The 18,473-nt window shown below is 35.2% G+C and overlaps 1 protein-coding gene across 1 annotated transcript in view; it reads right to left on the reverse strand.

Moving 5' to 3' along the window:
- Positions 1-299: 299 nt before the first annotated feature.
- LOC149780243 (peroxiredoxin-6-like) overlaps positions 300-18,473 on the reverse strand; it is a 35,970-nt gene continuing 17,796 nt past the window's right edge. Inside the window, exons 4-6 of the mRNA XM_089937018.1 lie at positions 12,112-12,185; positions 5,986-6,058; positions 300-1,439 (exon numbers count right to left, since the gene is read on the reverse strand). Of these exons, the coding sequence (XP_089793144.1) occupies positions 1,311-1,439; positions 5,986-6,058; positions 12,112-12,185 (276 nt within the window). The 3' untranslated portion in view covers positions 300-1,310. The remainder of the gene's footprint in view (positions 1,440-5,985; positions 6,059-12,111; positions 12,186-18,473) is intronic.

Here is an 18,473-nt window from a genome sequence, read left to right on the forward strand (position 1 = left end):
CCTGAAATTTTAATGCCATACAAGTTTGTGACTGTTAATAAACCAGATGACACTTAAATCTGAGTCTGCATTTCATGCCTAGTCCCATTCTTATTGTAAGGATTCCCCACTTCATTAGAGAATGAGAGAAACCTCTTGGAGTTAAGGTCTAAGTTTAACTGTGCCTTTACTCAAAATGAGAGTTTATTGGCCACTGAGAGCATAGTGAGTCATTGCATGGCCACCAAGTTAACAGCCAACGCTAACCCATAACAATATGGTCATGTTCAATGAATTCTTGTGATAAAATTAAAAAACACTGAATTCAAAATAGATTTATTATCAATCAGAGCAATTAATTTAATCAAAATCCTAATGTTAATGGTCACCAAGTTAACAGCCAATGCTAACCCATAACAATATGGTCATGTTCAATGAATTCTTGTGATAAAATTAAAAAACACTGAATTCAAAATAGATTTATTATCAATCAGAGCAATTAATTTAATCAAAATCCTAATGTTAATTAGTGTGCTAAACACAAACAGTTTTATAAATGACTCTTCAATAAAGAAATATTTAGCTCTTACTACATAGGACACATGATAATATAAAAATAAAGTGTCTGTATTACACTGCATTAAGACTGTGTGATTACAATTAATTAAATAATATTTATAATTAAAATAAATCTAGCATCCAATTATTTCTGAAAATGACCTTAATTTTTAAAAAGAATCTTGCAGAGAAATCAGGACTAAAATTAGAACCCATCTATTGGGCAAACAAACAAACTTTGAAGCTCGATGGAATTACCATAGCAGATTCACTGTTATACATACGATAGGGTTCAGACTTTCAGTAATCAAATTTTTACATTTTTTGTCTAGATTAATTTATCCAGACATGAGAAAAAGGTACATCAATTAATTTTCTGTATAAATTATGCCCCACAATTCAGGACTGGTTTCTTGAAACTGTACAGATCTATACATACTGATAAAAATATTCTGTACATATATGTCTGTGTTGTCCACATCAACAAATCAAATTCTATTCAAAAGGAAATTTTAAACCACTTATCCTACAATATACACACACATAAAAACCAAGAAATCTGTCATATAGATAGGCAACAAGAGAAGTGTGTTTAGTGAATTTTTTATTTTATTCTGTTCCATTCATGACAATCAAAACATTAGCCTTATCCCATGTATACTATCTTCAAAATTATATTATTTTCAAATATTAAAACAAAAACATATCACAAATTTCAGGAACACTTCAAATTAGTTTTTATTTGATAAGTAGCATTTGACCCCTCCTTCTGCTTATGGCTGGGGTGTGAATCGCAGGTACTGTTTGCCAGAGGGAACTGCTCTCACTTCAACTCCTTTGGGGAACAGTGTTGGGATCTCCTCTGCTTTCACTGTTGGCAAAACCATACATTTCCCTCCACTCTGTAAATGAATGAAAAATACTGGTACAAACTTTTGTTTTCTTATACAAGTTCATAGTTAGCTGGTCAGAGGCGTAGCTGGGGGGGGGCAGGGGGGTACATATGTCCCCGGGCGCCAAGGTACTGGGGTGCCAAAATGAGGCTTACAACGTTACATTATAATAAGTAAACAAGGGTAATATTCAAAAATGTGATTAAACGGGCAGGGGGCGGGGGCGCCAATTTTATAGTTCGTCCCCGGGCGCAAAATATCATAGCTATGCCTCTGTAGCTGGTGCTAACAATTTCATCAGCCCAGTTTATGCCTTATGTACAAAGCTTTGCTTGGAAAACTGAAACTATGATTTAATAAAGACTCAGCATTTATTGATCCCTGTCGTATTGTACAGTACTAGACTAATATATTACTATGTACAAGAAATGTTTGTTTGGCGTACCATATAACAATTATATATAAAAATATATAATCAGGAGAGCTTGTTGCTGAAAGTGATCGGTCAATGATACAAGTCTTCTGACAAAGGATTATTTTAAACCAAAATTAAGTTGAAATACAGCAACTGATGTCCGATGAAAAGTGATCCATATTATTAATGGCCCAAATTGTCTCCCCTGGGATATATCTCACAAGATTATCAGTCTTAATACATCATACCCACACAAAAATATCTCCTTAGTCAAAAGAATTCTGATCTCTAAACTGTAAATATGTAATACACTGGATATATCCTAAAACCAAAATATAATAGGGGAAACTGAATTTTAAACATAAAAAAGGGATTTAATGAAAGAATAATGGCAGAGCTTGAAAATATCATGCAATGACTTTCACATATTCAGTTGAGTTTTCAGCAGAAGTGAAAAGTCACACATTGTAGAACAGACCCTAAATACATGTAATCTTTTTTCTAAAATATATTTTTTCTTTCTACACTTACTTGCACCAAATGTTTTGTACGAAAGTCTGTTGGAGTCAGATGCGTAAGCTATGTTAATTTAAAAATACCCGATCATGGCACCTTAATATTTTACAATCCAAGTAGTTCTACTAATGCAGGAAAAGAGACAAAATCAATTAATCATCAGAAAACTGAACTAAGGTGCCTACAAAATAAGTTTAATTTTCAAGCTCATTTTGTAGCAAAGTGAAATACAACTCTGGATGCAAATCCATTAACATTTTCTAGCCAGTCATCTTTTCTGTGACATTAAAAACTTTAAAAAAAGTTGGTTAAATTGGTTTAAGTTTGGTGTATAGCCCTATATCAAGCAAAGACACATGCAGATTGTCTACTTCACTCGTTTGGTTGTAGATTATTTAAGATAAGCCCAAACAGGACTAATTAGCAAAGGTGGATAAACCATCGAGAGCAGATCATAACAAAACCAAAACGGGTCATTCAAAAGTAAACATTTACATTTCAAGATTTTGTTCCAATGGTTCAAATGGTAACAAATTTGGATATAAATTTTAAGCATTGTACAGTAAAACCAGAAAAAAGGTTACAATGACCCAGTTTGCATGCATCAATACATTCATCCCTGAAGCATCCACAAGTCAAGTCTGGTTACAATGGGTTGAAAAGTATGGCTAAAATAACCCATGCAAAACCTTACGGAAAGTTGGGTAAATCCAGATAAACATTAGAAAGTACCATTCATAATGAAAGTGGGGTAAATCCAGATAAACATTAGATAGTACCATTCATAATTAGAGTGGAGTAGATCCAGATAAATATGAGAAAGTACCATTCATAATGAAAGTGGGGTAGATCCAGCAAAACAGTGTCACAGTGACTACCTGGTATTTGCAGTGCTAAATCAACAAGGACATGCAGTTTTGGAAAACTAACTTGTCCAATCTACATTTTCACTTGTCCAAAAATTGTAGTCTCTTTCCCAGATTTGGTGAGATATATGAATTTTAATTAAAAAAACAAAATGACAGAAATAATGTACAACACATTTATTTCTTCAAAGGGTTTACTTTTTATAATTGTCAAGGTATCTTATATACACCATTTCTTGCTCTAATATGTTATTTCCATCAGGAATTTCCTGGAATTCGGACCTTCCCCTACTTATTCACTCAAAACCCAATCAATTGAGAGACTCTTGCCCCAATTTGTTTCTTACAATAAGCACCAAGTTTAAGACCATTCTTCTCCTGGAGTGCACACAGCATTTCCAGATCAAAGTGGTTTTCTGTATTAGGCTAAGGTGTAGTCTGTGTCAAAGTGAACTCTCATTTTTAATTCATTCTGATTTAGTCTTGAAATGGAATTTCATAGAGGAGTGTTAGTAACTCAAACTTCAGAGATTTTATGCAAATGCTAGCTAGGAGTGTCATTCATATACTGTGCTGTACATGCTGGCTTGTGTCATTCATATACTGTGTTGTAAATGCTGGCTAGTGTCATGCATATACTGTGCTGAACATACTGGCTAGTGTCATGCATACACTGTGCTGTACATGCTGGCTTGTGTCATTCATATACTGTGCTGTACATGCTGGCTTGTGTCATTCATATACTGTGCTGTACATGCTGGCTAGTGTCATGCATATACTGTGCTGAACATGCTGGCTAGTGTCATGCATATACTGTGCTGAACATGCTGGCTAGTGTCATGCATACACTGTGCTGTACATGCTGGCTTGTGTCATTCATATACTGTGCTGAACATACTGGCTTGTGTCATTCATATACTGTGCTGTACATGCTGGCTAGTGTCATGCATATACTGTGCTGAACATGCTGGCTTGTGTCATTCATATACTGTGCTGTACATGCTGGCTTGTGTCATTCATATACTGTGCTGTACATGCTGGCTTGTGTCATTCATATACTGTGCTGTACATGCTGGCTTGTGTCATGTATATACTGTGCTGAACATGCTGGCTAGTGTCATGCATACACTGTGCTGTACATGCTGGCTTGTGTCATTCATATACTGTGCTGTACATGCTGGCTTGTGTCATTCATATAATGTGCTGTACATGCTGGCTAGTGTCATGCATATACTGTGCTGAACATGCTGGCTAGTGTCATGCATACACTGTGCTGTAAATGCTGGCTAGTGTCATGCATATACTGTGCTGCACATGCTGGCTTGTGTCATTCATATACTGTGCTGTACATGCTGGCTAGTGTCATGCATATACTGTGCTGTAAATGCTGGCTAGTGTCATGCATATACTGTGCTGAACATACTGGCTAGTGCCATGCATACACTGCTGTACATGCTGGCTTGTGTCATTCATATACTGTGCTGTACATGCTGGCTTGTGTCATTCATATACTGTGCTGAACATGCTGGCTTGTGTCATTCATATACTGTGCTGAACATGCTGGCTAGTGTCATGCATATACTGTGCTGAACATGCTGGCTTGTGTCATTCATATACTGTGCTGTACATGCTGGCTTGTGTCATTCATATACTGTGCTGTACATGCTGGCTTGTGTCATTCATATACTGTGCTGTACATGCTGGCTAGTGTCATGTATATACTGTGCTGAACATGCTGGCTAGTGTCATGCATACACTGTGCTGTATATGCTGGCTTGTGTCATTCATATACTGTGCTGTACATGCTGGCTTGTGTCATTCATATACTGTGCTGTACATGCTGGCTAGTGTCATGCACATACTGTGCTGAACATGCTGGCTAGTGTCATGCATACACTGTGCTGTAAATGCAGGCTAGTGTCATGCATATACTGTGCTGCACATGCTGGCTTGTGTCATTCATATACTGTGCTGTACATGCTGGCTAGTGTCATGCATATACTGTGCTGTAAATGCTGGCTAGTGTCATGCATATACTGTGCTGCACATGCTGGCTAGTGTCATGCATATACTGTGCTGTGCATGCTTCATGAGGTCCAAAACTGTCATCAGACTTCCTAGATTAAATCCTAAATTTGCCAGTTCCATTGACAAATACACTGGTTGAATTTCCAACAGCAGAGTCAGTGAATTCAAGCCATGGAATTATCAACCGAAAGTGACTGAACATTTCATCTCTACGTTGTGTTATTTTTCACATTATTTATATTGACTCGATTGAAATCAAAGGGTGAGCTACTAATGAATATCGGAGTTGAGTGAACACAATGTAACAAAGTCTTTTAGAACAATGCTAATTAATAATACTTGATTTATTTTGTTTGAAGTGTTCTGATTGGCTGATAATTTGGTTAATTTAGCCAAATATTTACTCAAGCAATAACGGAACTTGCATACATGTGACAGTTATCAAACTCAGCTGTAATATCACAGGACATAAATGAATAAAATAGGATAGATTCAAGCATCTAAGTAGATAAAGCTACTGGAGTAGGAAACTTTTTACGATAGGATAAAAGTACTTGCCCTGGAGTAGCCCTTTGAAACATGATTTCAAAAATGAATAGTGCAAAGACATTTGGCTAGCCCAATATATATCCAAATGGCAAGAAACAAAATTACTGCATTTTAAATGTCATCTCTGTTCCAAGCTAAACTACCAATATTTTGCTGATTTTCTGTAAACAATAAGAGTTACCTTCCAGTCTGCAGGAGTTGCAACTTTCTTTGTCATAGTCAACTGCAAAGAGTCAACAACTCTGAGGATTTCACTAGAAGGAGAAAAAAAATCTTTAAGTGAATTACACAAAAGCCAACTTCCAAATGAAAACTTCAGCCAAAATAATTTTTGTGTAGAAAAAAAAACAATTAATTTAAGGTCATAATATATATATATATAATATTATATATAATATCACATACATTAAAAATAACATGGCATATAACGTGTTAGTATACTCTAATACAGCAATATCAAATTGTGATCCATCCATGATGCAATAATACACATATATAAACATTCTAACGAATGTCTGCAGTTGATTCTAGACCAATGATGAATTTTCACACATTCATCATTAGTGACATATGAAAATAACAATAAAAAGTATTAATAATCCTCGTTTTCTATATGCATTTAATATGGTACACATTTTCATCACAATCCTTTCTGATTTCTGTTTCCCCCTTCCCTCTCATGAATAATGGACCAACTACGCAGAAATGAGGAGTGAGAGAGAAAAGGAAATTAAGTTGGATTTAAACCTTGAAATAGAAATTACACCAAGTAATCTGCAAGAATATGGTTCGTCGTAACGATAGGTGTGCACTTTCCTTGAGATTTATCTACAGTGTTTATCAATGATACAAAGTTGCAAACCACACTGACATTATACAGTAAATTGCTCGGTTACACAGTATAGAGACTGATGTATTTAATGTTTTGTTTTTGTTGTTGTTTCTTAAACATACTATAATGTTCTAAAAATTGATTATTATTAACTAAATATGAAAATGTCCAAAGGTCTCTCTCTCTTTCCCATTGTAGCAAGATAGGAGCTATAATCTATGAAATGACGAACATAGGAGATTTTAGTTTGTGTCATCACACAATTTCTGGGTTTATGAATGATGCTAAAAGTTAAGTCAAACTGACCAAAGGATGTGTGTGTGTGTGAGAGAGAGAGCGAGAGAGAAAGCGATTGAGAGTTTTAAAGTCAAACCTACCAGAGAGAGAGAGTTTATGGACAATGGTGCTGTTACCAAAGCAGAATAATGACTTAAATCAACTGTAAATATATTAAAATATTTTAATTACCTCTTGTTGGTTCATCATTTTGCTTATTTTCTATTCCACATTAATTTCCATGAGCCGGTAGGTGAATGGCTTAGCATTCATGTGAATGGCATAGCTAACCAAGTGTTTGAAACCATCTTTCATGTTTAATTCATAAGTGTGTATTATACTGATTAAATCAATGTCAAGAAAAATAGAAACTAAGAAAAGAAAACAATCAACGTATTAATATGCAAAGGTGATTGTGAACAGCCACAAAAGGCACAGAACTACATTTTGTAGCGGACACACTCGGGGATGTGAGGAGTTCATTCACTAGGTCCATACACAGCTGCCTGTAGTAAATCTTAATTCCGTTCAAAGGGCAAATATACGTATTTGTATGTGATATAAATATAAATAAAATATATGTACAGTATGTACACTGTATAATGATATGCCACTCGTATAAATTTTTCATTAAAAGACAACTCGGCTTTTCATGAAAAATGTATACATCTAGCAGTGTATCATTGATACAGTGTACGTACTATACAAAGTCGGCCCCAAGATCACTCATCCATCTACCTAGAAATCAAATGAAATAACAAGTGGCAAAGAAATCTGAATTATTCGGATGTTTTTTGTCAATATTTCTACAAATTCTGCTGAGTAAGCATGCCATTAAAAATGTGTCCATAAGAAACAGATGCCCAAGCTTACCTCTAACAAATTATCACAGCATGAAAGCAGAACATGTTCACATGATCTCAATAATGCCTACAGGGCAAATATCAAAACCTGTGAGACTAGCTGCACATGCATAAATCATCATACATGGCTTATATAATTAGCATAACAAGGGACATAACTCCAACTCTGGTAAAACATATCAAAGCACAATTACTGAACAATATGCACATGCTGACCTGTGTCTACACACAGTTACTGGGCATCATCAAACAAGGGTGATATTTATACAAACATTATCATATATGGTACTTATATATGGGATTGAAGAATGGATAAGCCTAACACTGTGCCCCAGCCATATATATAGGAGGGCAGAAAGTTTCTCTTCTTTTACTGCCTTTGATAGCTTTTCATTGCTGAAAAGCATTATTTGTGTAAAATTTAAAAGTCTTTACACCAAGATGCACAATGTCCAATCTGATCAAATTCTGCTGCACAATTTTGTGAAAAGTCATCTAAATGTTCATCAGGTTTTAGTAACATCAGCCACAGTGGCTGTAGAACTTCATTAGTTTTAAACCATTTGGAAGACCCAGAGACAAATTTTGTAAAATTATCCTGAGTGACAGGAGAAAAAGGATTTTATATTTTTAATAAAGACAGCCATATCTGATACTAAAATGGCATAATCTGAGATGGCTAACTTGAAACAGTTGCTTTTGCTTCAGTCTTTGTCAACTGATGAATCAGCTTCACTAAACATTAGTATATAATTTTCTGTAAAACTAAGATTTTGTTCCCAAAGTGTATCACTTATTGAAAGATACAATTTCTGCTAATAATGAAAATTTCATGCAATGCTAAGTATGTAAGTGCTTATGGAATACCCTCAGCTCCAAAGGTGGTAATCGGACCATTATTCACAGACAGTTGGGAGTTAATAGAGTTTGGGGAATCATCAACTGAATCTTTTAATCTTCAACCTAATTAAAAGTGAAAACCTGACACCTATGCAAATATTACACCTGCCATTTTCTAGAATGGGGAAGAGAGATGTGTGTTTTGGTGTTGAACAGGTCAGTAGCCAACCCAAGTCACAATTTAACTAGTAGATATAAATTTTATATAAGGTGGTTAACTGGACATTATGCCCTATTTATTCTTAAGGAATTCAAATTTATCTGGAAACAGTGATAGATTTTAATCACTGATCATAAGCCAGCGCTCTTAACTGTAGTTGGCCAGTTACTTCCCCTGCAGATTTCTTTGTCTGCCAACTTTATGCCACTTTAAGATCATGTACTGTGAATCCTACTGGATACAATTTGCTAAAATACCCATTAATGGCCTGTTTATATCTTGCTAATAAGCGATACAAACTTTTCCAGATCAAAAGGTCCCTTTCAAGGAAACGATTGTAACAATGTTCGAAACTATGTGACCCCTGTACCCCCAAACACCTTTCATCGTTGAGAACTTTTGTTTTTTAACCAGAACTGTGACTGGAGATTTGAAAGCTTAAAATTGAGCTTTCTGTACAACATTCTGCAACTTGGCAGGTATGAAACCTCGGCTCTTCCATTGATATTTTATTTTTACTTTCCTGAAACTTCATTAAAATGGGTATCAAGGGAAGCTTTAAAAAATCAGACAAAAAGTTAACAAATTGCTGAATTAGTAGATGATGCACATCATAAATATCTGTAAATAGTTGCCATCTCACCTGCAACAAAGTCTATACAGTTCTAGTTACATGACTGAACCTATGACCTTGACCTCTGACCTTTTAGCCACTCTATTCCTCTGCCATTATGTGACAAGCTGTATAAGGGTGTCCAATGTTTTGGCACAGCAGGCCACATTGTAATTTCTTTTCTCCCTCATGAGGCTCTTATAAACTTGAACAATATTTTCCACTGGTGGCCAGACAGGAACCTTTGGCAGCTGGATTTTGGCCAATGGGCCATATACTGGACAACTTTGTTACAGCCAATTCAAAAAGCTTTTTTCAATATATGCCAACAAACCAAAACAATACTTCATCCTGTGACCTTTATTTATGAGACAAGGTTATCTAAAAGAATGTACAGTCTGCATTTGTTAATCTGATATTTTGTTCCATCCAAAATGACATCTCATGGTAAACACCTTTATTTTGTCTGACGTAAACTCATTCAAGGTATTAATAGGTAGTAATGCAATGTCTAAAAACTTTAACCACTGACAACACAGCTACAAATTAAACAATATCTTCCTGTGATCTTGATCTTCAAGATCCTTCATTGACAATCTCATGGGATGGTCCTTCCAACCTAATGCCTTCGCAAGTAAAATCTGATGACAATCTCTTAATGAAAACAGGCAATATTGCCAATTAAGAAAGATTTAACCAAACATTTACACTGATGCCAATCAGATGGGCAGTTGGACTGTATGTCTCACCTTGTGATTTTCATCTCAACCAAGACAATAAAATCTACGCAGAGCAAGCTATGGTGGGTACATCAGAAGGGGCACTGTATGGTGGGTACATCAGAAGGGGCACATGAAATGCAACAGAGCTTAACAGAGTTAGACAATGGAAAACAAAGTCTGCAGGAGAGGCAATGAAGGGCCATAACTCTTGTAAATGATAATGTGAAATGCTGTAAATCAAACTCACTCAAGGTATCCTCAACCTGAAACCACAGGCCAAATCTGGTTGAAATCCAACAAATTTTAAACCAAATTCAGGAGAACAATCTGGTTGTAATAGCTCTTCTGAACAAGACAAAAGCTCATCTAAGTCTGAGACCAGGTTTAAAGCAAGCTGCATCACAATAACAGAATAGACGTAATAGTTCTTGAGCCGTGCTGCTTACATGAAACATCCAATGTGAAGATACAGAGTGAACTGGCGAGGGCAAAAACTCTTATCAAAAATGTAGTTGACAAAACAAATGCTATAAAGATTCATATAGGTCTTGAGACACATCAAACATCAGATTATACTGAATGATGCTGAGCTAAACAGGTTACAAGAATCTGCTGCAGTGAAGATTTAATGGAAAAGAATAATAGTGTCAGAATTGGACCTGACAAGATAAAACCTTTAAAATACATATCTACATGTAATAGAGAATTCACTTATAGAATTGCACACACTTAAATAAAAGGGTTGCAGAGATATGCTGGTTACTGGCAACAGTCCTTATAATATGAAGTAAAATACCAAGGGTGATAACTCAATTCAAAATGTAGCTTATGAGACAAGGACCATCTAGTGCTGAAACAATTTACACACCTAACTGTATCAGGATATCTTAAATGACTCCTAAACTACGCTGGTAACCAAGACCTACTGAAGCAGAATTAATCTACCAAAGCCATCCAATGATATGCAAGGGTTGCAGAGCTATACCTAAATGGACAGACAGACCGAGAGACAAACGACTGATAAAAACTGTTAATATCCCAACCCTTTAACCATGTATAGTGGGAATGAAAAGATGAATTCAAATATGCAATTAAAATTGATTCCTGAGTATTCTACAATGTGGGTCCCTCAAAAATATCAACAAAGTGAAAAGAAAAATTACTTGATAAGGTTCCTTTGATCTCAGTTCTCATCTGTATCTGATTTCATCAAAATTTTTAAAATGGCAATGCAGTCCACATTAATCAAGAGTTCTTGTACCATTACTCCAACAATGCTTCCTCTAAGAGTGCCCACTGGGCGAATAAAAAAATATATAAACATGAAGATAAAACATTGTTACCATTGATGTTTGTATGTCGTATTTGAGAGTATTGTAATCTGGCTCAGTGAACAGAGTGCACCCACTGGGCAAAAAAGCACAATATGATCAATTTCATTGACTGACAAAATGCCTTACTGGTTTTTATTACTTTGGCCATCAACTGAGAATATACAGTGGAGGGATAGAAAATGTTAAAAAAACAGTAACATACAAAAAGAAAAAAATGTGGGCTAAAATGTTCAAAATTAAAACAGAAGTCTCATGCCTGGGGATGCTAAAAATGATGCATGTTTAAATTTTCTTTTTAAAAAAACCAAAAAAAAAACAAGGAACTGGTAAGGATATCTGTGTCTCATTGTTTGTTTTCTCATACCACTTCTGACCTAGAAAAGGGCCTTTTTCCATTCCTTCAAAGGACACTGTAGTAATATACACACTTAAGTACTGCCATGTTTAGACACCAATGACATCAAGATTTGTATGGAACAAACATAATTGGCATTGCCCTAACTGAATCATAATCCTCTAGCCCTAATTGAATCATAATCCTCTAGCCCTAATTGAATAATAATCCTCTAACCCTAACTGAATCATAATCCTCTAGCCCTAAACTTACTCGAAGTTTCGCCCTGTGGTGGCAGGATACAGCATGGACAACTTCAGCTTCTTATCAGAACCAATGATGAAGACCTGAACAGAAAAGAAAAAAAGACTAAAACTGAAGTAAATAAAGAATAATACCTGCCATTATACCATGGGTTCTTAAATTCTGCTGCCCCTTCAACCTTGCCAGACATTTTTTACCCGAGATTTAACATGTTCACCAGAAATTTAATTTGCATACATCAGTGCAAGGCATCAAAGCTGAAATAAACACTCTGCAGATATGAAGCAAAAAATAACAGAGGTTTTAAAGCTTTTCATGTGGACTTGCCAATAAATACTCTATAGACATGAAGTATAAGAAAATAGGTTTACTTCTGGACTAACAAAAAACACTCTATAGACACAAAGCATAAGATAACAGGTTTACTTCTGGACTTAACCAAAAAATAACACTCTATAGCCATGAAGCACAAGATAACAGGTTTACTTCAGGACTTAACAAAAAAAAAACACTCTATAGACATGAAGCACAAGATAACAGGTTTACATCTGGACTAACAATAAATACTCTATAGACATGAAGCACAGGATAACAGGTTTACTTCTGGACTAACAAAAAATACTCTATAGACATGAAGCACAGGATAACAGGTTTACATCTGGACTAACAATAAATACTCTATAGACATGAAGCACAGGATAACAGGTTTACTTCAGGACTTAACAAAAAAACACTCTATAGACATGAAGCACAAGATAACAGGTTTACATCTGGACTAACAATAAATACTCTATAGACATGAAGCACAGGATAACAGGTTTACTTCTGGACTAACAATAAATACTCTATAGACATGAAGCACAAGATAACAGGTTTACTTCAGGACTTAACAAAAAAAACACTCTATAGACATGAAGCACAGGATAACAGGTTTACATCTGGACTAACAATAAATACTCTATAGACATGATGCACACGAGATCAGATTTAAAGCTTTATCTAGTGGACTTACCAATAATTATCAATAGACATAAACTTGAGAGACATGAACTCAACAGCCATAATGCACAACAGGTTTTAATCTGGACTTACCAATAAACACTCGATAGACATGATGCACAAGATAGCAGCTTTAAAAGCATATCTTCTTGACTTGCCAATAAACACTAAAATTGCATCCAATCAAATTATAAAAAGCAAATACTGTAATAGCAAGGAATCATTAGGGCACCATATATCAAATTTCCAAAATGCCAAGTTAGCAATTGGTCATGTTAGCTAAACCAACAATTGGTCATGTTAGCTAAACCAGCAACTGGTCATGTTAGCTAAACCAGTAACAGGTCATGTTAGCTAAACCAGCAACTGGCCATGTTAGCTAAACCAGCAACAGGTCATGTTAGCTAAACCAGCAACTGGCCATGTTAGCTAAACCAGTAACAGGTCATGTTAGCTAAACCAGTAACTGGCCATGTTAGCTAAACCAGCAACTGGCCATGTTAGCTAAACCAGCTACTGGCCATGTTAGCAAAACCAGCAACTGGCCATGTTAGCTAAACCAGTAACTGGTCATGTTAGCTAAACCAAAGGACATGTCTTGAAAATACAGTCATTTTGGAACCACTGCTCCATACAAGGAGTAATAAAGGTCAGTACCTTTTTGAGAGCCCTCAATACTTGTGGTATATGGAAAGCTCCTTCATATTAGAACAAAATTATGTCCTTTATATTTTACAAACAAATATATATGTGCCTAATTTGACTGATACATCAAACAACTTACTTTCTCTCAATTAAATGTGCAACTTTTTTTAAATTTCTTCTGATCGCTATATGGGCTAATTCTTTAATCAATGTGTGTGTGTGTGTGTGTGTGTGTGTGTGTGTGTCTGTGTCTTTGTGTGTATGTGTGTGCGCGTGCATGTACGTGTGTGTATGTGTGTGTATTATTATAATACTTAATTTATAATGTGTTGATCTAACTGACTGTCATGTTTTTTTAACATGTTTACTTCAATCTGAGTTCAAGATCTAGTCTTGATTATGACCTTGGAATGTTCTGGAAGAGAATTTGTTGAAAATATTTCATGGAATTTTCCATTTGAAAGAACCAACAGACAGGGCATTTTGTTCAGCCATAGGTCAGGTGACAGTCTGTATATAAAGGACCAGGTAAACAACTATATATTCCAATCTTAAAATCGGTCAGTGGAATTATTTTTAGTTGTGTTCAGTAATAATTTCAAAGGAATTATTTATTTAAATTATACATTGGAATTACCGAGTGCCCATTGACTTTTTAGACTAGAACACTACTTCAAGAATACTGAACCGCTCCGGTGGCTTAGTGGTTAAAGTGTCTGCATTGGATGCAGGCGGGCGTGGGTTCAATCCCTGGAAGAGTCATACCAAAGACTTACAAAAATGGTACTAACAGCTGCCTCACTTGGCACTCAGCATTAAGAAGTTAGTGTTAGGACTGGTTGGCCTGGAGTCAGGATAATGTGACTGGGTGGGACATTATGCTATATGTCTGCAGCATGATACCCCAGTGCTAGACATCACTATAAACTGCCACACTACAGACATTGTAGCAATATAACTGAAAAATTGTTAATGCTATGTTAAAAATCCAAATCACAGACACACAAGATTATTGAGGACTCATTCAAAGACATTCTGGATTATATCAATGTGATCCTTCAAGACTATTGGTATATCACAACATTCAAAACTATTAGCACATCAGCACATTCAAGACTTGCAATCCATTCAGAACATTATGGACTTGTTGAAAGACAATTACGATTATTTGGGATTTAATTCACAATAATGAGTCTTTTGAATATTCACGTTGTAATCTAAGGAAATTAATTAATTCTTGATTTTACTCAACTTTATCATTTTGCTTCTTTCTGTTACATTGTTTCAGACTGTAGTGGTAACAATGTGTATGTATGTATATAGGCACATACACGCAAAGAAATACATGTTTGTTACGCCTGCCTAATGACAACCTCCATTGTGTTCCTTTCATGGTCTATTGTTTCCATTGGCTGGGAATAAACTTGGATAAAATCCACTTAGTATTGTTTACACAATGTATTCTTAGTATTGTACAGTAAGTAATAACTAGTCCACTGTCTCGGTCTACGGCTTAAGACTCACAAAAAACTAATATATGAAGGCATGGATAAATAGAAAATGATATCCCCTTTAAGTCATAAATCCTAAAATAGTCCAGCCAATAATGGCATTAAATAATAATAATAATAATAATAATAATAATGACCTTATTTAAAGAGGGTAACACAATTAGCTAAGAACTAATCTACCTTGAGGCCCTCATACAAAGGAATTTATTTATTTTAGCTGCATCTCTGAAGCCACTGGATATATTGGGTTTGGAAGAAGGAAACAGAGTGGGCATTTCTAATCTCAACTGGAATACTATTCCAGAGCAGAGTTCCGGAGTATTGGAAACTATTTTTAAATAACTCCTTATTTGGTTTGGGAATTTTATACTGTTTGGTAGACATGGATCGCAGGTGGGGAGTATTACCAGGTAGCCTATACTGGAATAGCAATTGTAAATATTCAGGAGCACTATTATGGGATATCCTGTACATTAATTTGGCTTTTCTCAAACAGATTCGGTCTTTAATAGGCAATATTTTTAACCTACCAGCTAAATTTTCCTTGCTTTCTTTCTGGACTGATATTAGCCCAAATGCTCTTTTTTGAAGATGTGCCAGCTTTGCTATGTTTTTATCATTTGAATTACCCCATACTGTATTACAGAAGTCTAAATAGGATTGTATGTAACTGATATAAAATTGCTTTGGAGGAACGTGGCCTAGAAATGAAACCAACTAGGAATGATTTTGCATTATTTTGAAAAATTTCCACCCAGATACTCTCAATTTCATGTGACTCCAAGTCATGTCGCCTTTCTACATTTACATCTTCCCTAACATATACAACAAGACACACACCCACCCACCCACCCCCACTGTCTCTCTGTCCCTATGTAATGGTTTACTGTAGCCTTGACAGTGAAATAGATCATCATTGTGGTTAGCATTTAATTTGGTTTCAGCGAGTCATAAAACATGTATATTATTTTCCTTGGAAGACAACATTAACTTAATCTGGTCTATTTTTCCCACTATACCTTGTACATTTAAGTCACCTATGTTAAAACCTTTTGTATTTAGTTTCAAATCAATTATATGTATGTCATCATGCAATTGGGTACTCACTGAGATTGTCTCCATACTACTTTTATCATTCTTACATCCTATTTCTATATTTAAATGTTCATATATATTAGCATCTTCAAAGTCACATACAAACCCTGAAAATCCATTTACATTTGCATCTACAATAGTGTCCATTGAATAGTTAGTCAAGATTCTCATAAATCAATCACGACAACCCTGATAGTCCTAACCACTAAATCAAATCATTACAAATCTGATAGTATAGAGTCCTAACCACTAAATCAAATCATGACAAACCTGATAGTCCTAACCACTAAATCAAATCATGACAAACCTGATAATGTACAGTCCTAACCATTAAATCAAATCATGACAAACCTGAGAGTGTAGATTCCTAACCTAACAAAGTCTGTTACTTTAGCAGACATACTGCTATTTATGAATGAGCATTTCATTGTCAGAATATTACTAAAACTCTTCTCTCAGTTCTCTTGAACAGATTTGCATCTGAACATTCATCATTATAATATCTACTGCTGATCACCACATATAATTACATCACCCAAAATATATATCTTCATTTTCTTACTACAGCCTGCTGTTGTTCACCAGATATTTTCATTCCCCAATGGATATATCCTCATTTCCCTACTAACTGCCTCAATAATTTGATTTTATCAGAGAACATGGCCCTCATTTCTGCAGACTAGAATCACACAGTTAATCTGGTTTACACAAAATCTTGTGATTAAAGCAGTAATTAACAGTTCATAAATAGATGTTAATTAACAATGGCTATTGAAATGGTAGTGCCATTGTATCAGAACAATGATTCAGCTGAACAATGATTACAATCCATATATATATATATATATATATATATATATATATATATATATATATATATATATATATATATATATAAAAGAACTAACACTTTTATATATACTTGGCACTGTCTTCGGAACCATAAAGGATTCACAGACCCAATTCTAATTCCCACCCCCATGTACTTCATTTATAGAACCTAACGTTCTACTGGATCATATTACATGCAGCTGTGGATTTGGCATTTACAAGTAAATTGCTTGCCAAAGAAAATTATCTGACTAAACATGATTACACATTTTGAACAATTTAATACCATAATATGTACCATGCTTTACTCTAGCTTAAAGACTTCAACTGAAAAAAGTCATGCTGTAACATACCTATACTTACTGCATGTTTTGTCATGAACTACATTAGTGATCAGAATTTAGTACTATTTGTTCAAATGAAAAATCAGCAAGAAAAATATCTTGCATCAATATTATATTCTGCTTAAATAACAGTTTAATCTCTCTCTCTCTCTCTATATATATATATATATATATATATATATAGAGAGAGAGAGAGAGAGAGAGAGAGAGAGAGAGAGAGAGAGAGATAGTGATCCCTCATTATACTGCCCCTCAGAATACCACTGTTCCATTTATAATGCATACATATTGACTCAATAAGTTGATAAATTCTGTTGTATCATTGCCAATTGTTTCCCTTTTACATAGTTCTCAGTTAAAGTGACTTAAATTTGTTGGCTTGAATGAACTATCAGGACATTCCTTTGATAGTGTATCCTTCTGTACAAGGCACCTCACAGATAATGTCAGTCACTTTTATGGCATTATTAACTTAGAGCGTTGTAACTATTTTACACCTGAAAGTAGAGTGTTTGTATTAAAAAAAAAACAACATCATACCCATGCTTCCCCACTTTGTCCCACTCAGCCATTCACCCCCAAATCTACGCCCACTGGGCTCAATTTTAGTTGTGTATCTGAATTTGTCTCTCCATGCCCTTTATGCATATATATATGGTTCAAGGATTGGGATCTTAGAACCAAGGGACAAGAGGGAAAAACCCAGGGTGTGCTCCATGAGGTGACCCAAGTGGATTACAATAAGTGAGCCAAAGCCACTCACTTGGCACATACTTGTCTTAATGGCAAATGTAACAATAAGGCAGGTGCCCTATGTTAACCCTTTAAATATGACTACCGCATCTAAGCGTCACCTGTAAATAGCTCCTGCACCCCACTGACGCAAATATGCATTGTCGATAATCCTAGTTTACTACCCAGGGTCGCTTATGTGCGTATAGTACAG

Source organism: Sinohyriopsis cumingii, chromosome 16 (assembly GCF_028554795.1).
Source record: "Sinohyriopsis cumingii isolate HCF-2022 chromosome 16, ASM2855479v2, whole genome shotgun sequence".
NCBI lineage: Eukaryota > Metazoa > Mollusca > Bivalvia > Unionida > Unionidae > Sinohyriopsis > Sinohyriopsis cumingii.